At 39.2% G+C, this 19,604-nt stretch overlaps 2 protein-coding genes across 4 annotated transcripts in view; one reads left to right on the top strand and one right to left on the bottom strand.

The window, feature by feature from the left end:
* Window positions 1-5,989, bottom strand: part of ckap5 (cytoskeleton associated protein 5) — a 43,605-nt gene extending 37,616 nt beyond the window's left edge. The window contains exon 1 of one of the 2 annotated variants that reach the window (XM_085413160.1): window positions 5,839-5,989. The gene's annotated coding sequence lies outside the window, so the exon portion shown is untranslated. The remainder of the gene's footprint in view (window positions 1-5,838) is intronic. The other variant, XM_085413161.1, reaches the window with a different exon arrangement.
* A 5,760-nt stretch (window positions 5,990-11,749) lies between these two features.
* cstpp1 (centriolar satellite-associated tubulin polyglutamylase complex regulator 1) lies at window positions 11,750-18,547 on the top strand. 2 transcript variants are annotated; one of them, XM_085413159.1, is made up of 10 exons: window positions 11,750-11,958; window positions 12,035-12,137; window positions 13,562-13,692; window positions 14,690-14,774; window positions 14,967-15,052; window positions 15,677-15,721; window positions 15,791-15,884; window positions 16,518-16,627; window positions 16,789-16,852; window positions 17,606-18,547. In XM_085413159.1, the coding sequence occupies exons 1-10, from the start codon at window positions 11,916-11,918 to the stop codon at window positions 17,772-17,774; spliced, it is 930 nt and encodes a 309-aa protein (XP_085269285.1). In that variant the 5' UTR covers window positions 11,750-11,915; the 3' UTR covers window positions 17,775-18,547. The 2 variants fall into 2 exon arrangements, with proteins under 2 accessions (XP_085269285.1, XP_085269284.1); XM_085413158.1 differs by having other exon boundaries at window positions 15,677-15,884.
* The last annotated feature ends 1,057 nt before the right edge of the window (window positions 18,548-19,604 follow it).

Genomic DNA, 19,604 nt, shown 5'->3' with positions numbered 1-19,604 from the left:
TTCTGTAGTGTGATGAGCTCTGAAACCTGACTGAAACTCTTCAAATAAACCATTCCTCTGCAAGTGATCAGTTAGCAGTTGTGCAACAACACTTTCAAGAATTTTTTAGATAAAAAGGTTGGAAATTAGCTTTCTCTGAAAGGTAGATGGGCTCTCTCTAGATTATAATGTTGATAATGCATGATGCATGCACAGTTAAGCTGCATGATCCATTATTGAAGAATACGATAAATGGTTCAAAATGCTTTTATTAGTTATTGACATTTTCCATTAAAGGATTCTCAAAGTTAACTTACAACGTCCCTGCTGTTAAGAAATTCATGAAGTCATCGCTAGCTATGGTTAAAAGAATGATGGCTCAACAGAGCTCTGAGTTTTTGTTAACTTGGCTTAGCTACCATGGCATCACTCATTGGTTTCTTAAGGCCTTAACCCTGGACTACCAAGCAGGATTTGGGCTTATCCAGGTAAATACTAGGGTTTGGAACACGAACACGAACACGAACACACACACACACACACACACACACACACACACACACACACACACACACACACACACACACACACACACACACACACACACACTCTTTGTGTGGCGATATGCCAAAACAGGGACACCAGATATGAATATTTTGAATAAATTAAAATACTCTGGGAGCACTATAAACTGGAGGGCGCATCTCACCTTTGTGCCAACAGTTGCAAACTGACTTGGACTGATCACTGATCACACTTGAACCAATGTAAAATTTTTGAAAAGCTGAGTTTGGAAAGCCAAGACAGCCAGACAGTGGAAGTGGACAGTATATCTTTTGTTTTAACATTGTTATATCCAGGGGCAGCACAAAAGTGATCCCATTAAATAGATTTTTAGTTTTAGTCCCCTTGCTTTCCACTCTGTTATCCAACTAATGACAGAACTAATAACTAACTAATGCAAGCCTACACCAAACAACCAACCTGGTGACGTAATGTTCTACACTGAGAGAAGATGGCGCTAAAATGTTTTTAAAACTTTAAGCACTTATTTCTTAAATCCAGACACAGACAGTGTTAGATTTGTCCGTTTTTGAGAGCAGGGCTCTATGATGCAAGTTAGGCTTAATATGTGTAGCATTTCATGTCCCCTTTCAAGCTCGGGTCCTCTACCCAAATCCTGGAATCTTGAGGGTCCCGCGTAGCATCATTGCTGTTCCTAGGACTGCGCTCCTCTGGACAGAGATCTTGGGTGTTGTTTCTGGGATCTGCTGGAGACACTTGTCCAGCTTGGGGTCACTGCGGTGATTACCAATGGGAGCACTGCTGCCTTCACATCTTCTCAAGCTCTTCTCTCAGCCTGTGGTACTTTTTTCAAGCTTCTCATGATCCTTTGTTGCTTTCACTTAGTATAGCAACATCAATTACAGTTGCCTTCCTTGGTTTATCCACAAATATTATGTCCGGTTGGTTAGCCAACATCAGTTTGTCTGTATTTGGAAGTCCCACAGAACCTTAGCTCGGTCATTCTCAACAACCCTAAAGAGCATGTCCCAGTTTAACATCACGACTTCCAGGTCATACTCGACACAGTCGTTTCCGCAACACTGCTTTTCTCCCGAGGTCCCCAAAACTGTTGAAAGGAATGGCTTATTCAAAGGCTCTGGAGGTCTCTACATACACACATAAAGTTCTGTCAAAAAGTTCACTGAACTCTGATATGCACTGAATGTTTTTGTTCATCAAGTGGTTGTTGGCTTCATTTGTATTGGTGATGCAAAGGCACGTCACAGTACAGATGCTGTGCAAGAACTCCTTGCTGGCAAGATTACGCTGTACTTTGCTTAATTCAGCAGGAAACCGTTATCGTGCGACACATGCAATAGAAATTAATGGGTTTCAGAGCCTATGTGAAAAGGCCTTCAGGCTACTGAATTTGGGGTGAAACCCTCCATGCAGTGTAATGAGCTTCATTGTCTTGATGTCAGTGGCATCCATCTCCTCCTTTGACCAGCTTATTATCCCAGCAGGGTGTCTAATCACTGGCAGAGCGTAGGTGTTGATTGCCTAGATCTTGTTCTTCCCATTCAGCTGACTCCTTAGGACTTGCTTTACTCTCCGCAGGTATTTAGTGATTGTGGCTTTCCTAGCAGCCTCTTCACAATTCCTATTTGGCTGTGGGATTCAGAGGTCATTGTAGCTGCCCTCAATGTCTCTAATGCTGTAGCCATTTCCTTCTGGTAGTACAGTCGCTTCAGTTCTGACTGCTCCCTCTCCAAATTCACAGCCTTTGCCATGACATAAAATCATATTCTGTACAGTATATAGCCAAAGTTTTAACAATGTGAGTATATGACTAAAACCTTTGCTAGCTTTGAGGCATCCACTGGTGACACTTGGGCACTCTCTGACAACATTTCCTCCTCTGATTCAAACCATCACAAATTCCACCACCAAAATATCACTATTACATTTACAATGGAACTGAATGCAAAAATCCTAATTAATCATGTTTGTAGGATCTATTTAATAACTGTTCTCTGAAAAATGTGTCCTGTTAAAGGGAAATTCATATAAATACATATGCAACAAGGCCAACCAAATAAAATATCTACCGTTTCCACACTTTTCAGTCCAAACCACTTTGCACCACTTTCTTATATCCTGACAGTAGCTTTTTAATGCTGAAAGAGAGCTTTACTGTAGCACAATCTGGCTGATGAAAACCACAAACCACTTTAATGGAGTTGCAATATTCATGCTGACTTTAATATACCACACATTGGCATACAAGAAAAAACAAGGGCAATGGCACACTTGAGCATGTGACACAGTTACCTTCTAAATTCAATACAGGGATGTGTCAGGATCTGAGAGTAAATAACGTTTTGTGTTATGCACATCGTACAAGTCAGGTGTAAGAGATTCTAGGTTTAAACAGTTGAAGCGCTTGATATAAAGCAGGTGTCCTCTGGATGAATCAATTAGGCTGTTGGATAAATCTATAAATCTGGCTTTAAAACTCCTTTACCTTTAGTACCTACTCGGATCGACTCAGATCAACTGGTTTGCAATCAAGTACCATCGAATATCTGTGGTTGTCGTCATAGCCATGCTGCAGAGTGTCCAGTGATGTAATTAATATGCGACACGAACACTACAACAAAGATGGAGTTCAAGGCAAGAACATACCTGCTGCTCAGTCTGTAGCTTTTCATCGGACTCTGGGACCATGGCATTGTTTTTTGTAGCCATTTCCGTTGTTGTCGGGTAGAGCTGGGCGATAGAACGATAACGATATGTATCGCGATATAACTTTTACTCGATAGAGAAATTAAGCTATCGCGATAGACCTCGCCGCTCTTGTCCTCAAAAAAAAAAAAAAAAAAAAAAAAAGATCAGCCAATCCAAATTAAGTAGCGCAGAGCCGAACCAATCACAGCCGCAGCGTCACGTCGCGTGACTTGTTATGTACAGCACAAGTGCCAAGCCGCACGTGTGTTTGTTTGGGAAGCAGCCAGCGGGTAATGGAGCCAGCGCGTAATGGAGGAAATGAGTGTGCCGACTAGAAAAATCAACCGAGCGTGACCGAAGAGAAAACAGATGATGGTTCCAATGCCGGAGAGATTGTCAAACGGAAGAGCCATAGAAGTTCCGTAGTGTGAAGGTATTTCGGCTATTTCAAGTCTGACAAAAAACAGAGTAGCGTGCACTGTAAATTGTGCCGAAAGCAAGTCTGGAAATACAATAAACTGGTGCATGCGTCACACTGTGCGCCACGTTATTGTTTCGGTGAAATGAATTTCTACAATACTGTTACTGTTAATTCTACTCTCTGCAGTGTTTAAATGCTTACATATACACACAGTTACTGTCCGTCCACACATACGACTCGGTTCTGCTTCTATGCCCCAGCTTTGTTTACTTTTTCCCGCCGAGGCTTCTAGACTTCTGATTGGCCAACATTTAGGCACGGTTAGGAATCTAGCGCAACCTGCTGCTTTGGCATGTTCATAGCAGCGTTTTCCTTCATTTCTGCCTTTATGTGTGGACGGGATTATTTTTTAAAACGAAAATGGAAAATCTCAGTTTTCAAAAATACCCGTGTACGTGTGGACGTAGCCTCAGTCTCTGACTGGAAGCGCTAATTCGTCATTCGGCTTTTGTCAGACTAAAGTAACTGTTAAAACTGTTTGAAAAGCTCAGCTATACAACAAGGAGAGATTGAGAATTTCCTTTTAGTTCTCAGTTTATTTGATATTGACAAAAGTTAGTCAGTTTTGTCTGTTCTTCTGTAAAACAAACTAAGATTTATTTTTAGAATTAATATTTTGTTTCTAAGTGGAATTGACAATTTAGTCTGTTTCGTTTGTTCTATTTTGAAACTTAAACGCTTTAGCGGCTGCCTTTTGTGTAGTTTGCAATATTTGCCTTTATTTATCTGAAAAAGTCTCATGTTCCTTAAGTACATCTACCCTGTTGAACTTATTATGGGAAATAAATATTTAACATTTCACTACATATCGTACTGTGTATGACTGTGTACGTGACAAATAAAAAAAAAAATTTGAATTTGAATTTTAAATAAAAACAAGCTGCTGATTATTTCACATTTTACTTGTGAGCAACGGCACATTTAAATCTTACAAATATAGTTATTTGGCTTATATCGTGATAGATATCGTTATCGCCTGAAATGAAAAAAACATATCGTGATATGAAAAAATCTCATATCGCCCAGCTCTATTGTCGGGTTTCAAAGACTGCAGTTTTGATTTTCGTGAATGAGACGCTCTCATGACTCGGCCAATCAGTGGCATGCAGTCTGACATCACATTTTAGTACCTGCTCAAATCACTTGGAACTGCAGCCGAGCAGGTACTATGACCTAATGGAAAACCCTAAAAACCGTGGAGAGTCGATCCAAGTTGGTACTAATGGAAAACGAGCTTAACGCTGTGAAAGGTAGAGATCCAAAACACAGAGAACAGGTCAGGGAGAGAGATGAGTTAGAGAAAGAATTGACAACTACCCAACAGGAAAGAATGGAAAAAGAAGACATCCACGAAGGAAACAGCTGTAAACAGCATGTAAAAACTGATGAAGTTCTTAAATTCAGTCTCACATTTGATTGCTTTTCTCAGGTCAGAGTAATGTAAATTTGTGACTTTAGTGAAATAGCCTTAGAAACAAATTACAACTCAATACGTGTGATCAATAAGCTCTCCTACTCAAAAAAAAAGCAGCACTACACCTCTAGCTCTCAGTATTACAGAATGCAAACTTAAATACAACCAAATGAGCACAGCTAACCTTTATCAACTAGACTCCCCTTTAAATACACCCAACCAGTCATTATCACTTTGGTTATCAACCGTGCCGTCAATTAACCACATCACCGATTGTTTGCTTTCCCGGTTTGACTGGGAGTGGCCAGCATAACATAACTAGCGGTCGTTAGTTGCTAACGTTAGTTACCGAGGGCCATTAACTAGCTAACTTAGCAACAACAGTGACAGTTGCTACGTTACCCCGTTAACCGCTCATTCAGGTCCAACCCGCATCAACACAGACGGCTATCGCTAATGACAAATAAACATTGTTAAACATGTCGTGCAAAATTGTATTATGCATAAGTTATTTTCAAAGTCAAACCTCGCCGTTAATTTATTGTCGGTTGGTAATAGCTGTTAGCTGGTTAGAAAGAAGGCTACAAGCTAACCTTCCATCCCCGCCAACATAACCAGGCCTAACAGCGCAGTTCGCAGCTACACACATTACATCACAACTAGCTCCGATTCAAACCTGATTTGTAGTTGCTTAAAATAATAATAATATTTAAAATCTTCAACATAATACCTGTTTGCGTCTTTTAAAAAATACGATGCTGCTTCCCCAATTCGATGAGGATGATAAAGATCACTGAAGCGGGGTCCAGCCGAGTTTTATACAAGTGCTTCCCTGCCTCGAAGGAGATTCAACACTATTTCCGGTACAGAATAAAACAGACAGTTGCGCTGTTTCTTATCTAATTCAAATTATAAATATAATTTACAGAAATTGCGTATTCGTTAAAAGAAAAACTTCGAAAAAGTATTTCTGGGCTGGGATATGAAAATATTTGTTTGTCTGTCTGTGGAATATGCGTGTGTTGAACTCTTATTTTAAACACAAATGAACGCCCACTTCCGATTTCGCTAAATACGTCCAACTTCTTTCAGCTTTTTCAAATTTCTCCAGAGCCGGACAGACGGAGGCGGAGCGGAGAGCGGGACACCACCCCGACGACGTCACTCCAGTGCTGAATCACTTTTAATATTTAGTCCGACTGCATAAGCAACCTGTCATGGACAGTGAAGAAGCAGCACACAAACAAAATGCTACCTTTATACAGTGAAATTTTACTTATGTGACTACTTATTCATCTAATGGGCTTCTTTGTTTTTCACTAGACGGAGACAGATGTGGAGAGAGATTGGTTGCGTTTGAAATATGCTCCGCCTTCAATGTGTGAAATTCCTTAGCTGATTGGAACAACGCGTGCATTGCTTTCTCAGAAGAGATTTCATTGGCTACTCTGAAATTAAGTCTATCTCAAAACTACGATTGTCTATGTAAACACTACTTGTTTGTTTCGTGTACGCCCTTTAAACTTTAGTGATGAGCGATGTTATGCCAAAAACCGATTTCCGATGTTTTTATGTGTATTTTGTATTTCGAATATTTTTACTCATATTAGTAAATAGACAGTAGTGAACATGATTTATGATTGGGTTATATATAGAAGAAAGAAATAACCTGTTGTTGAAGTATCTTTATAACTCTGCGTATTTGTACCCACATTGTCCTCTGCAGTCCTTTTTGGTCACTTTAAGTAAGTTTGTAGAACTGTGGTGTTATGTTTGTTACAATTTCTGCTACCCTCTTGGCTTGATCCATTGACTGATCTCTTTCGAAAATCACATTTTTAATGTCAACGACACATTGTATCCGGGTAAATAAAGGATATATAAAAGTCTCTCCAAAGCTCAGTGCAGAATTTGATGACCACCATAAAATGATTGTGTCGTGTCAAGGTAGGTAAAGGTAGGTATCTCTGAAGGAATTAGGTTTCCCCTGCATGTGGAGTACGCGCTGGGCAGGGGAAAGCGGATCCAGTTGACTTCGCCTCCATTTCAACTAACCACACGTGGAAGTCGTGACGTTTTAGTTTAGTGAGAAAGTAAAAGATGAATGTCGTTAATTTACCGTTCAGTTTGTGGGTTACAACAGAAATTATACATTTATTGTTCTCAGGTATTATCGGACTGGATTATTTCAACAAACCGACGACATTTTGCCTGGTAATATGTATCCTTCTGTAACTTGATTGTATAAAGAGCTAAAACCTCCAAAATTTCAGTAGTAATAAGTCATTATAAGAAGTGTTTGCGAACTAAAAATCAAGAATGACGGATACTGTTTGTCCGTGATTTGGACAGTCCAGCGCATGCTCCCGACACAGGGGTAACTGTCGGGATCCCTACCTTGGCAAGACACCGGTCTGGACCCGTTCATTGTGGGTTGTTGCTGTTGTTGACAACAATAACAGCTGACAATTAAGCTAACATTATGCCCGCTACTGTCCAAAAAGTACTGCATTTTCACTCTGATAAACAGTTTGATTAAATTCTCACACCAGATGAAAATTTATACTTATACAATTTATATTTTTTATACTTCAAAGAAGTAATGCAGTAATGTAGACCAGCAACTAACAGCAGTAAAAATATCACTTACAGAAAACTCACCAGAGTATTGCTGTCAACAGACAGCAGTGAGCTTAGGTGACTTATTGATCTCTATCAAAATGTTACACAAGGTTTTATAGTTCCCTCCACAGTAAGACAGATGTGGGCACTTGACAGCAGACACTAGTGGCCTGCACTCACCAGGAATCAACCTTGGCGAGTTTTTGTGACGAAAATGTAAAATAACGCAAAATATACAATAGACACATAGTCCTGTTATTTCTGTCATTCCTACTGCCCTCTGCCTAGGTAAAGAGTAGAGATAATTTCATTTCATTTGTTCATATGTTTTAATTACATGAGTACACACATTTCAATATCAGCTGGACATAGCACACCAAGGGCCATTCACAGTTTATTTTTTTAATGATGGCTGTGATTATCAATACAATTTGTAAATGTTTGTGTTTATTTAAAAGGGAAAATACTTATTAATTAACATGAGCACTTAAGCTCATCATGTAAATATGCCAGATTTACCCACAGACTATTTCATCTGCAATCCCTGGCAGGTTAATGGCATATTAAATAAAGCAACAAACCAAACATTTAGAAGCGTGTGAACATAAAACGTGTGACAAAAACAAATGTCCATATACCATTATTAAAGATCAAACCCTATAATCACTTACACCCCCCCCCCCCCCCCCAAAAAAAAAACCAAACCAAAAAACATTAGAATCAAGGATTTTCAAGGGCATTATGTCATGTTTGATTATCCAATAATCACTGTTTTACAAATTTAGAAAAAGAAATAAAGAATGTTATATAGTCTTTCTTTCCGAGGGTATTGTATTCCAGGTATGAGCTGCTTGATAAGACAAAACTGATTGCCCAAAATCAATTTGGGCTGAAAAGTGCTCTAATATTGTTGTTGGTTATACGAAGTCACCAAATCCCAGCCTCTCTAATTTGATTTGAATTTTAGTATCTTAACCTCCTAGGACCTGGCGTCCACATATGTGGACATCACATTTTGGGTTATTTAGACCAAAATACTCAATTTTGCTCTACAAGGGCCTGATATCCACTTACAAGGACATTATTCTGCTACTGTTCTATCAAATTTTTAAACAAATATCCTCATATGTGACTCTTATTTTTCATAAAACCAAAAATAAGGTAAAAAAAAAAATCTGGTAATTCTTTCTTTTTACATTCATTGGGCCCCAATATGCTCAAATATCAAAGAGAAATTAAAAATGCATGCTGTGGAAGAGTTCGGGTCTTAGGAGGTTAAAGAATGTTTATGAAACATTTAAGTATAGAGAGGACTTGGATAGACTGTACTTGGATAGTACAGTCACAGATAACGGACAACACACATAGGAGACATTTGACTTATAATTCTGTGTTGTTTCTGAATCAAAATAACTAAAGATACTTTAAACATTTATGTAACTAAGCACTAAGGTGTCGAATGAAATGCCAAAGAAATAAATTCTACTAATATCCCAGCTGCACATGAGACCTATCAAACCAAAGGAGCAGGCAAATAGCACTACACTGCAAACCGTCACACCCAGTTTGAGAGAAATTGCAATAAATTTACCAGTGGGCACGCACTGCAAACAGCGTAGCTGGGAATCAGCGCTATGTATGACCTGCAATCTGGGTTCTTTAACAAGACTCATTCTCAATCATTCATAACAGCCTTTACGGTTGGACAGACTAACCAAAACAAAATGACCAATCAATCAAAAGAACAAAAAAAGGACAGCAGAGGCAGCTTTATCTGTTGAGTTCAGGGATTTATTATGAACTTGTAAACTTGTAAGTGTTGGTATGAACTTGGTCTCCTATTAGCATAATAAACATGGATAAGTCAGCATGAAAGTACTGAGGAAGACTAGTTTAGTGTGATTTAAAGTGTGATGTCCCTGCAGAAAGTGCTGTGGTTCAGAGTGAGGGCTCAGAGATTAAATAAGTCCTCTTTTACTGCCAACAGTGGGATAAACTGAGAGAGAAGATACTGCTGGTGTAGCTGTTGTGGTCCTGAGAGTCTATGGTGGATGTGACTTCATAAGCCTTTGCAGAAAGGATGGCACTGAGACACTGGACTTGCTCATACTCTGGGTTCCCTCTTTATTCTGGTACAAAGATAACAGATCACAGTTGTCATCAACAGTGTTTTATGCAGCTGCAACATTCAGGTCTGTTAACAAGGATTAGAACAGTTATAAGAGTGTATTACTGATCAGTGTACACTGGGTAGCTAGTTAGCTAGTACCGTTAGCTAAAATGATCATTCGCTCTGGTTTTTGCTGCTGCTCCTAATGAGGAATGGGGGACTGCTGTGTCTGTGTTAATTTCCTGATCAACCACAGTGCTAATGTACTAAACAAAGTTTTGAAAGAAACCAGGCTCTGTGCTTTGTAGTTGCGAATCCAACATGGTGAAAAGAGGACAGAGGCCTTCTGATTGGCTGACCTCTACTGTCGTTACCTCCGTCCCAGCCCTCCTCATATCTTCCCTCCACTACCACCAACACCTCTGTTTTTTATCCCCCTTCAGCTACAAGTGCAAGTTTTGAAATGCCTTTCTCCCAAGAAGTGTTGCAAAATTGCAGAATATGTGAATCTGACTTGAGAGGGTGTAGTCAAGTGCTTGTATTCACTGATATAAGAGGTTATAATCACAGAGTTGTAGTTGTAAGCAGTAAAAAAAAATTCAGTAAAATTTAAATGAGAAGTTTGCAGCTCACAGTGTATTTGCTGATGACACCAGCTACATAGGACTGATTGAGAACATTAATTATTCAGCCTACAGAGTTCAGCATCTGAAGCGATGGTGTGACAACAACAACCTACATCTGAACACAGCCAAGACCAAGGAGATGGTAATCGACTTTAGGAGAACAAGGCGATCTGAGCACTTCGCCCTCTACATTGATGCAGCTTCAAGTTCCTCGGGGTCCATATCTCGGCTGACCTTACCTGGTCCACAAACATTTCACAGTAGGTAGGAAAAGCACAACAAAGGCCGTACTTTCTCAGGTGCAATTACTCCAAAGACTTCTAATTAACTTCTACCGCTCCACCATCACGAGTCTTCTGATCTATCTGCTGCACACTCTGGTTCAACTGCTGTACTGTGGAGGACAAGAGAAAACTGCAACGGGTGGTGAGGGCGGCAGAGCGGACAATTGGAACTTCACTAACCCCCCTCAGAGACATTTATACCAGCAGACTTCAGCGGAAAGCCAGTATCATCATCAAGGACCCCTTGCACCCTGGACACTCACTTTTTTCCCTCCTTCTTTCTGGTAAACGCTACAGGTCGATCAGGTCAAAGAAAAACAGAATCAATGTCAATGTCAAGGCTGTCAAACATGCCCTACCCCCACCCTGATTGAAGGTTAACTGTGCTGTTAAAATCCATGGACATTTACAGCGTATTTATGAACCGTATTTATTATAGTAGTAACCAGCATTCCTATCCCTTACTCAATGCGGAATACCACTGATCACATTGCACCTTATACTGCACACTGATCACTCATATATATGTGTGTGTGTGTGTGTGTGTGTGTGTGTGTGTGTGTGTGTGTGTGTGTGTGTGTGTGTGTGTGTGTGTGTGTGTGTGTGTGTGTGTGTTCTTATGTTGATCTGTACATACTATTATTATTATTATTGTGTATTACAACACATTCCCTGTGTCCATCCTAAAAGAATCTGAATGTCTCCAACGGAGAGATGCAAACTGTGTTTCATTGTTCTTGTAACAGTGACAATAAAGATCTATTCTATTCTATTTGTGAAAATATCATTCTACACATTTGTGAATATTTTTCTGTAACTGTAAATTAAAAACACAAGTGTGTTGAAAAAATCTGTACACGTGAGAATTTCAAAATACAAGTTCCAATTTTTTCTCAGTTTTTAAAGCTCTTAAATTCTGTAAAACGTTTACTTTCAAAGCGGAATCTTTGTCAGTAGTAATGTTCGAGGGGCTCTGATTAATGTAACTCACAACATCCGGCGGTTTCCATGGAAGTCCACCAGCTCACCATGTTAGGACAGCTAGCTAACAAAATTCAGAGTAATAAGAACACAGTGTACGTACAGTAAATAGCTGCACTGTTCACCGATTATAGCTGCGTATTTATTAAGTCTTGTTTCAGTGGGTTTCTATAGGAAGAGCAGAATGAACCGTTTGAACCCCACGGTTCCCGCTGATCAGTATCTCGGTAGGTCGTGTGTTGTTAGCTTTGTCAGTTAGCTCCTAGGCTAACTTTATAATCTCTGTGTGTGTCTGTGTTCCAGCGGACAGCAATGTGCTGTTCTACCTGAATGATGCTGTGATCCAGCTGCTAGAACACAAAGAGGAATACAACCAGTTCGGAGTGATCCGCTACTTCGCTGAATAGTAGGTTCCACACAGTTGTTGAAACAGTGAGACTGCAGCTCCGGTGCTTTAGGTTAACAGGTTTTTACGTTAACTAGTTAGATTTGTTTACGAATTCTACTCTCCGTGTACTTGGTGATACATCGTCATGTTCAAGAAATGGTTGTCACTGTTTGCCAGTGTGTCATACGGTTTAAAAGGATTATCATCTCCAGCTCGTGCAAATGCATAGGTTATACGTATCAATACTACTTCATTGTTGTCTGAAGATTATACTGATACCTACATGCATTTGCACGAGCTGGAGATGGAGACCCCCCCTCCCCAGGTCTTTAATCCTGCATTACACAGTGACAGACAGACAGGAAAAGTCTGTGAAAATGATGAATCTGTGGATCAAGCATCTGGAACATGGAGAGTGGAATAAGTTATCTTATCTCATTACTTGATTAATAGATGGAATAATCAATACATTACTCAATTACTGAAATCATCAATAGCTGCAGCCCTAATGTACAGTATCATATTCATCATAGTCATCATATGTGTGGCTGTTGTGTGAGCATCACATATCTCTGAAAAATCTAATCTCTGAAAAAGAAATTGTTGTTTAGAGCTCAGTTTCACAGTCCTTCATCATGGTTTTTTTAAGTGTATTAAAATACATTAATAATAATAAAAAACAGTTGAATTAAAAAGCTTGTGCATATGTCTATTGAGGAATTAAACATATTAATGAAAAAAATCTACATTCGGGAAATGCTAATCTGAAAATCTGAAAAGAGCAGACATGGTCAGAGCTACTATCCCATCTTGAGTATTGTCACAGTACAAAAGAAGTTAATAACAACTTTTTCTCACACCATAATCACTACATTACACATGTTGGCCAAGGTGGTTACCAAGAAGAAACTCATCTGTTATGATGAATCTGACTGAATCTATTTCACAGGGTAATGGTGGCTGTGTTTCCAGACAAAGCACAGTTCATTACTGGTGTCAGAGCAGTGAAAGCTGAGCCAGCAGCAGCTTGTTTCGCACACTGGTCTCCCATCAGTTTACCGTTGAAGACTAGCAGTTTATCCACAGTGCACATGCGCAAAACAACCAGAAAAAAGCTGCTGACCTCTCAGCTTGCCCAGCTCAAGTCAGTGTTACGGGAGATGGACACGCCCTCAAACCAGAGAGAGATGCAGCAATTCTAGCTCCGTGTGGTCACAAGGTGGCAGTAATGTAAAGGATGGATGCACACGCTAATAGACAGGCGGGGAGCTTTAACAATGCAAGCACTGCTTGCCTTCCATGTCCTGACAGAAAGTTATTTATAAAGACATATCAGAGTCAGAGAGACTTCATTAATCGCAGAGAGCAATTGAGTAAATTTGTGTGTATGTGTGTGTGTGAGAGAAATATATAATATATCTGGGTTTGTAATGTTTCTGTAGTTTCAGCAGTGTAAAGAACAGTAACCACATCCTCTTCAGAGAGTTTAACTACATCCAGGCCACTCCACATAACAGAGCATCCTTCATTCGAGTATTCTGGAAATGCTACAGACAGATCGGCAAAAGTGGAGGTGAGAACACAATAATGTCTTTGGACTGTGAAATGAAGCTGGAGTACCTCTGGGGAGAACCATGTAGTCATAGTAAAGAACATGGAAACTACAGACAGAAATAGCCCAGCCTGGATTCACTCTCAAGATGTTATTGCTGTGAGGTACAGTGCTACTGCTGATGACAGACCTACCCATCTGTCACTCTCCTGAGATACTGTTTCTAAGTTGCTGTTTCTAAGTTCTTTTTGTCTAACATTCACATGCATTCACACCAGAGAACAACATTGGACTAACATCTTGCATGCAGACTAGGGCAGACTGGGCTTGAACCACCAACCTTCCGGTTATTAGATGATCTGCTCTACCACCTGAGCCTTAATGAAGACAACTGAGTGAGCATCACTTGTAAAAAGTGGACATGAGATTATGAAGCTACCAACCTTGACACACTACAACCTTTGGTTGGACCTGTTGACCTTAAAACTCTGTCCATAAAAATCATGGACAAAATCAGTCAAAGCAGCCTTGGGAGATTCCATTACCCACTAGAAATAAGTGTGAATACAGTTGTACAAGGACCAAATAGCCCTGTACTCTTGAAACATCCCAGCAGGACACATTGACTAGATCTAAAGCTTATTATGGTATACTTAGGAAGCTGGTAAATGTAGACATAGACATTAAATAGACACAGGAGGAGTTAAATCTGGGTGATGCTGTATGTTTCTTCTTGATGTGGTTGCAGTGACCTCAAACAACATGCTTTTTCAAAATCAGTGAATTTACAAATCCTTGCAGATCAAAGAGACAAAGTTTTTGATGTCAGTGTATTTGTAATTAATAAAAAAATTGATATAAAACTATGTTTATGTCATAAGTGTTACATTATTGTTTTAGTTGTCACTGACAGTTTTATGTGTTACAGTTTTGTGCTGTCATGAGTTTTCTATTTAAAACTGGTGGTTAGTCATTGTGTAATTTGTAGCCAACAAATGTTTTGTGTCTTGTGTTGCAGACTTGCTCTCCATGCTGGAATACAGGTCCCTGCTGCAGTTACTGTGTCCAGATTTTCCAGTGGTGTTAGTTCAGAGTGCCGCCAGGTCAGCAAAAGAGTAACTTCCCAAGGTTTCATCTTGATTATTTCACATCAAGATGAAACCTGAGTGCTTTGCACAATATATAATCCTATGTAATTCATTTGAGCACATTTTCAATGTAGCACATTTTGAACACAACAGATCTTAACAGGCTGAAAGTTTCTGGGTAATGATTGCTGTTCTCTCCTCCTCTAGAATTGCTGTGATGGACGACACCATCGATTGTCTGATGTCTTTCTCTGATTTTCTTTATGCTTTCCAGCTGCAGTTTTACTACCAAGGTAATAAACCAAGTGATGAAAAGAATAATTAAAGAGAGCAAATTAATGAACTTAGGGAGGGAAAGGATCAATAAACTGAAGGAACAGAATACAAACCCAAAGGATTATATAGAGAAAATAAGGGAAAATGGTAATAATTCATGTGCACTGATTATTAAATGAAGAGAATCTAGTTAATGAAATAGGAAATCTAGGAAACAGACTGAAAAAATTACTAAAGGGAGTAGATTAATGTTAATCCAGGGAACCGAATGGTAATATGAGTTAACGAAATAAAAGGAATTATTCATAACGACTGTGTAATAAACTGAGGGGGGTAAAGAATTCACCACTAACTGAAAAAATAAGTATCCTAGAAAAAGAGAATATTTAACTTGGGTAACAGATAAGAATGTAAAGATTTGATTAAATTGGATAATAAAGGATAAAATAACTGAGAAAATAGGTTTTACGAACCCATTCTCTCAGTTATTTCACCCGAGGGAATAAACAAACCAATATTAATAAAAAATATAGTAATAACAATAAATACAAAATGAATAAAATGTATGTAATAATGTTAATAATGTGATTTGTTTTTAAGTTAAAGGAAACGTCCATTAAATTCATCCATTGTGTTCGTAGAGTTCCTGGACTGTGTGCTGGTAATCTACCAAGATCTGCTAGCAGGTAAGAGTCCCAACACTGTCATCGTCCCCACATCCACCTCCATCGAGCAGATCCCATCTGTGTCTACAGAGGAGAACAACAAAGAAGAGCGGCCACAAGATGGGGTGGAGCCTTCCACTTTGGCTCAGTGTATAGACGCCCTGTGCGACAGGTCCAAACATAGGTAAACACTTCAGTTCTCACTCACCACTATATTCTTTTAGTTTCCTGTAGACATCTTGTGAAGGCGATAACTCTCAAAGGTGATGTAGCTGATGTAATATTTTCAAATTCCTACCATTAGACTTCAAGGTCAATGTCAGAATTCACTTAAAATCTTGTGAATGCGATGACTTAAGGAAGTAACTTAGGATTTTCACATTGCATCTAGTGTGTCTAGGCCAGTATTTAGGTGCTTCATTTTTTAAATTTTAATTGTAATCTGTAAATAAAAAAATATATAAACTAATAAATAATGACCAAAAAGCAATAATAATGATGAATTTAAAAAAAAAGTATTAATTTTAACGACACGTGTTTAAATTCACTAAGACAGTAAGGCTGTATTTTGTCTGTACACTAAATTTGTTTGTGAAGTACGAAAAAATTGTGGTGCAAAAATGTTGATAAATCACTGCGTTTTTGTGCGTATACACTAAATATTTGCAAAAATATTCCCACCTCACCACACAACAATTTCAGTACCAGTTGTAGTACTGATTTGTCATTATTTGTGTGTGTGTGTGTGTGTGTGTGTGTGTGTGTGTGTGTGTGTGTGTGTGTGTGTGTGTGTGTGTGTGTGTGTGTGTGTGTGCAGTCATCCGCCCAGGTCATGTATGAGGGAAATCCTGAACCAGACTGACAGAATTTCTTACTACAGCTTCCTTATGAGTCTGGCTAAACAAGAGGCCATCAACCAAACTATTGGTGGGTTCAACCACCACTGTGTGTCAATGAGACACTGGGTCTTATTGACACACAGTGCATAAGCATTACATCAGTCAAAAAATGTGCATTTGGTTTGTATTACATTAGTGTTGCTTTCAAATGTTTGAATTTTGAACCTTTTCGTTTCCCTGATTCTGCAGGAGTGTTACCCAGTAAGGCAGAGCTGCTCATTGACCCAGAGATGGACCAGGAACTTGACAAACTGTGAGACTGCACATCTATGCACATAGTAATAAACATATCAACAACAGGAACATTACTCCATATATTAGGCAGCTGTAACCAGGTGTTAATGTGTTATATGACAAGTGAGGGATTCCTCAGATCTGCTGGAGGCTTACAACAGAAAAAAATAGATTTGTACTATTTTCAGCTGACCTGTGTTGTTTCTGTTTTACTCTTATTAAGGATTAAGCGAACTGAATTCTACATTTTAGAAGCAGATGCTACAAGAGTTTTCAGAGCTGCTTTTCAACCCCTAGACAGTTAGTATAGATTGTAGTAAGGTAGATTGGATTGATAGCAAAGAGCATCGAAGTAATCTGAAATTAAACCCCTCAGCAGCACAAGGCTATAAAACAAGAAAAATGAACTCCCTTGAATAATATAATTTATAATTTTTTATACATTTATGCCAATAATGGCTAACACTTATCAATTTTTGAAAAATCACAGCCGTGATGTTCTCTTGCTGTCCAGGATTGCTCAAAGTTCCTGGTTTATCTTTTATATGTAAATTTGTGGGTTTCAAAGGTCAAAATCGAATTAATGTCCAAGCTGCTGATTCTGATATTGTTAGACTTCTGTTCACTGGCATGAAAACGGTTACTCTGCTGCTACTCTCGTGTTCAAATGTAATAGCGCTCCAGTACAATCTCTACATACTTTCACTTTGCTTTTTTCCCATTTTGCTCTTTTCTTCTTCTAATTGTAATCTTTTGTTCTCTTGCTGTCCAGGATTGCTCAAATCGTAGTGAGTCCTAGCAGTAACAGTAGCAGTAGTGCTGTGGGGGGGCTAAAAGAAGTGCAGAAGAAGGCATCACCCAGGAGGAACATCCACCACAGGAGGAGGATGGAGGTGGAGAGTGACGGCTCCACTGAAGAGACAGATTCATCTGAAAACTGATCTCTGACAACTTAGTGACCTGTTGCCTGCCGTCTTAAAGGAACGCCTGTTGAAAATCGACAGTGTGTCAGGACTGAAGAAGAAGACGTCCTTCTAACTTTTACGATTGTAAATAATGCAAATAATATTAAAGAAAGCATTAAAGGATGTGTCTAACATGCATTAGAAAACATACAGAATTCTGCTCTCACCAATCACTACTGCACTATAATTTATAGATGAATCTGTTTGTGGCTCAAACTGTGCAGAATGCAAAAAACAAGGAACCAGATGAGTTCCAAACATCAATACACACACATCTGCATCCAAAAATAGTAAATATATAATACAAACCTGTCTTGTAGCATGCTTTTTAGTCAATAAGACTAGAAAAGCAGAAAGCATTATATGAATACCGTTCCATTTCTGTATATGTTTGTATGAGGCTGTTTATCACAAGAGCAATGTGGAAAAAAATACATCTACAAACTTACTGTAAACACAAAACTGTATACAGAATAAAATTCTGTGAGCTTGTTAAGCAACAAGGCCTTGCAACTTTGAAAGATACAAAACGACATACTTTTACTTTTCTTGTTGCTCTTTCCCGTCACCCTCCAACCTGTCGAGGCAGATGACTCCCACTTCTTGAACCTGGTTTTGCTGGAGGTCTCTTACTCCAAGTGCTGTTGTTGGGGTTCTCTCTAATTCTGTAGGTTGTTTACCTTAGTATATGAAGCACCTTGACTTTGCTGTGAACTTGCAGTGTATAAATAAAATTGAATGGGAAAGTGTATATTGTGATATTTGCTATGTTGATTGGAACAGCCAGTGATCAAACCACCAACCTCCTGAGCTACAGCCACCCCTGAACCATGAATTGCACGGGATTGGCAGATGGAGAAGCGTCACTTCAGAGAACACATCTCTACTGCTGTACAGTCCAGGGGTTGTTCTTCAGGAGTTTTTGTTGAAAAGGCCGGAATTGGAAGAGTTTCAAGCTGCCCTGGTGTACCTCTCATTACATCTGTGGAGAAGGTAAAAGCGTTCCAGAGGAGTTGAATTTCCAGGGGATACTGCTTTCTTGTTGGGTCATTATGAGCATGAATGAAAGATTGTGTTTTTGGCCAAGGCGTGCCCAGTCTCTCTTTAATCTTACTCCCCTCAAAGATCAGAAATAAAATCAAAATTAGTACAGAGTAGGTTTGTTAGATAAATACAATTAAGGTGATTTGATTGTTTTGCTTTTATTATTTGAATTAGGTTTTTCTTTACTCCAAAATTTCTTTACAAAGACATCCTGTATTCAAAAAGTCTATATGTTCCCATTCTAAACAGGAAAGGTCAAAATCTGACTATTAGTTTACATCTTATAAATAGCTCTTACAGGTTACTCCAAATTTAAAAACAACAGATCCTCTGGGACTGCTCTCCAGTCCTCTTAATTAAACCTAGTCATATTCCAAGGGCACTGAGAGGAGAGCTGCTGCAACAGGTGTGTTTGGTTGGTACGATTCCCATCACCTATCACCTCCATCCAAGCTCTGCACTGCCTAACTGGTAATATTCATAGGATCAGAGACTGTACCTTTTAAACAGAAAGACTATTGGGGTGATGGTTCTGCATATTGACAAGCTGGGCACGACCACTTAGCTCCAGTGAAAGAAACTCTTATTACTACAGCATACCAAGACATTTTGGACAAATGCTCCCAACTTTGTGGGAATAGTTTGATGACGGCCACGTCCCATTCCACCTTAACTGTGCACCACTGTAGAAAGCAATGTCCATAAGGGCATGGACAAGCAAGTTTGGTGTGGAAGAACTTGACTGGCCTGCACTCGATAGAA

The sequence above is a fragment of the Rhamphochromis longiceps genome, linkage group LG7, assembly GCF_057381845.1.
Source record: "Rhamphochromis longiceps isolate RC_006_pf linkage group LG7, R_longiceps_female_GT1.1, whole genome shotgun sequence".
Lineage (NCBI taxonomy): Eukaryota > Metazoa > Chordata > Actinopteri > Cichliformes > Cichlidae > Rhamphochromis > Rhamphochromis longiceps.
Note: the sequence above shows the minus strand (reverse complement) of the source record. Positions and strands in the feature narration are given on the sequence as shown.

Excerpts from the sequence above, each read along its gene's own strand:
- cstpp1 (XM_085413158.1), top strand. The coding sequence starts at position 11,916 with ATGAACCGTTTGAACCCCACGGTTCCCGCTGATCAGTATCTCG. Across the intron at positions 11,959-12,034 it reads TCCCGCTGATCAGTATCTCG|CGGACAGCAATGTGCTGTTC; the intron begins GTAGGTCGTGTG and ends TCTGTGTTCCAG. Across the intron at positions 15,053-15,676 it reads GCTGCAGTTTTACTACCAAG|AGTTCCTGGACTGTGTGCTG; the intron begins GTAATAAACCAA and ends TTGTGTTCGTAG.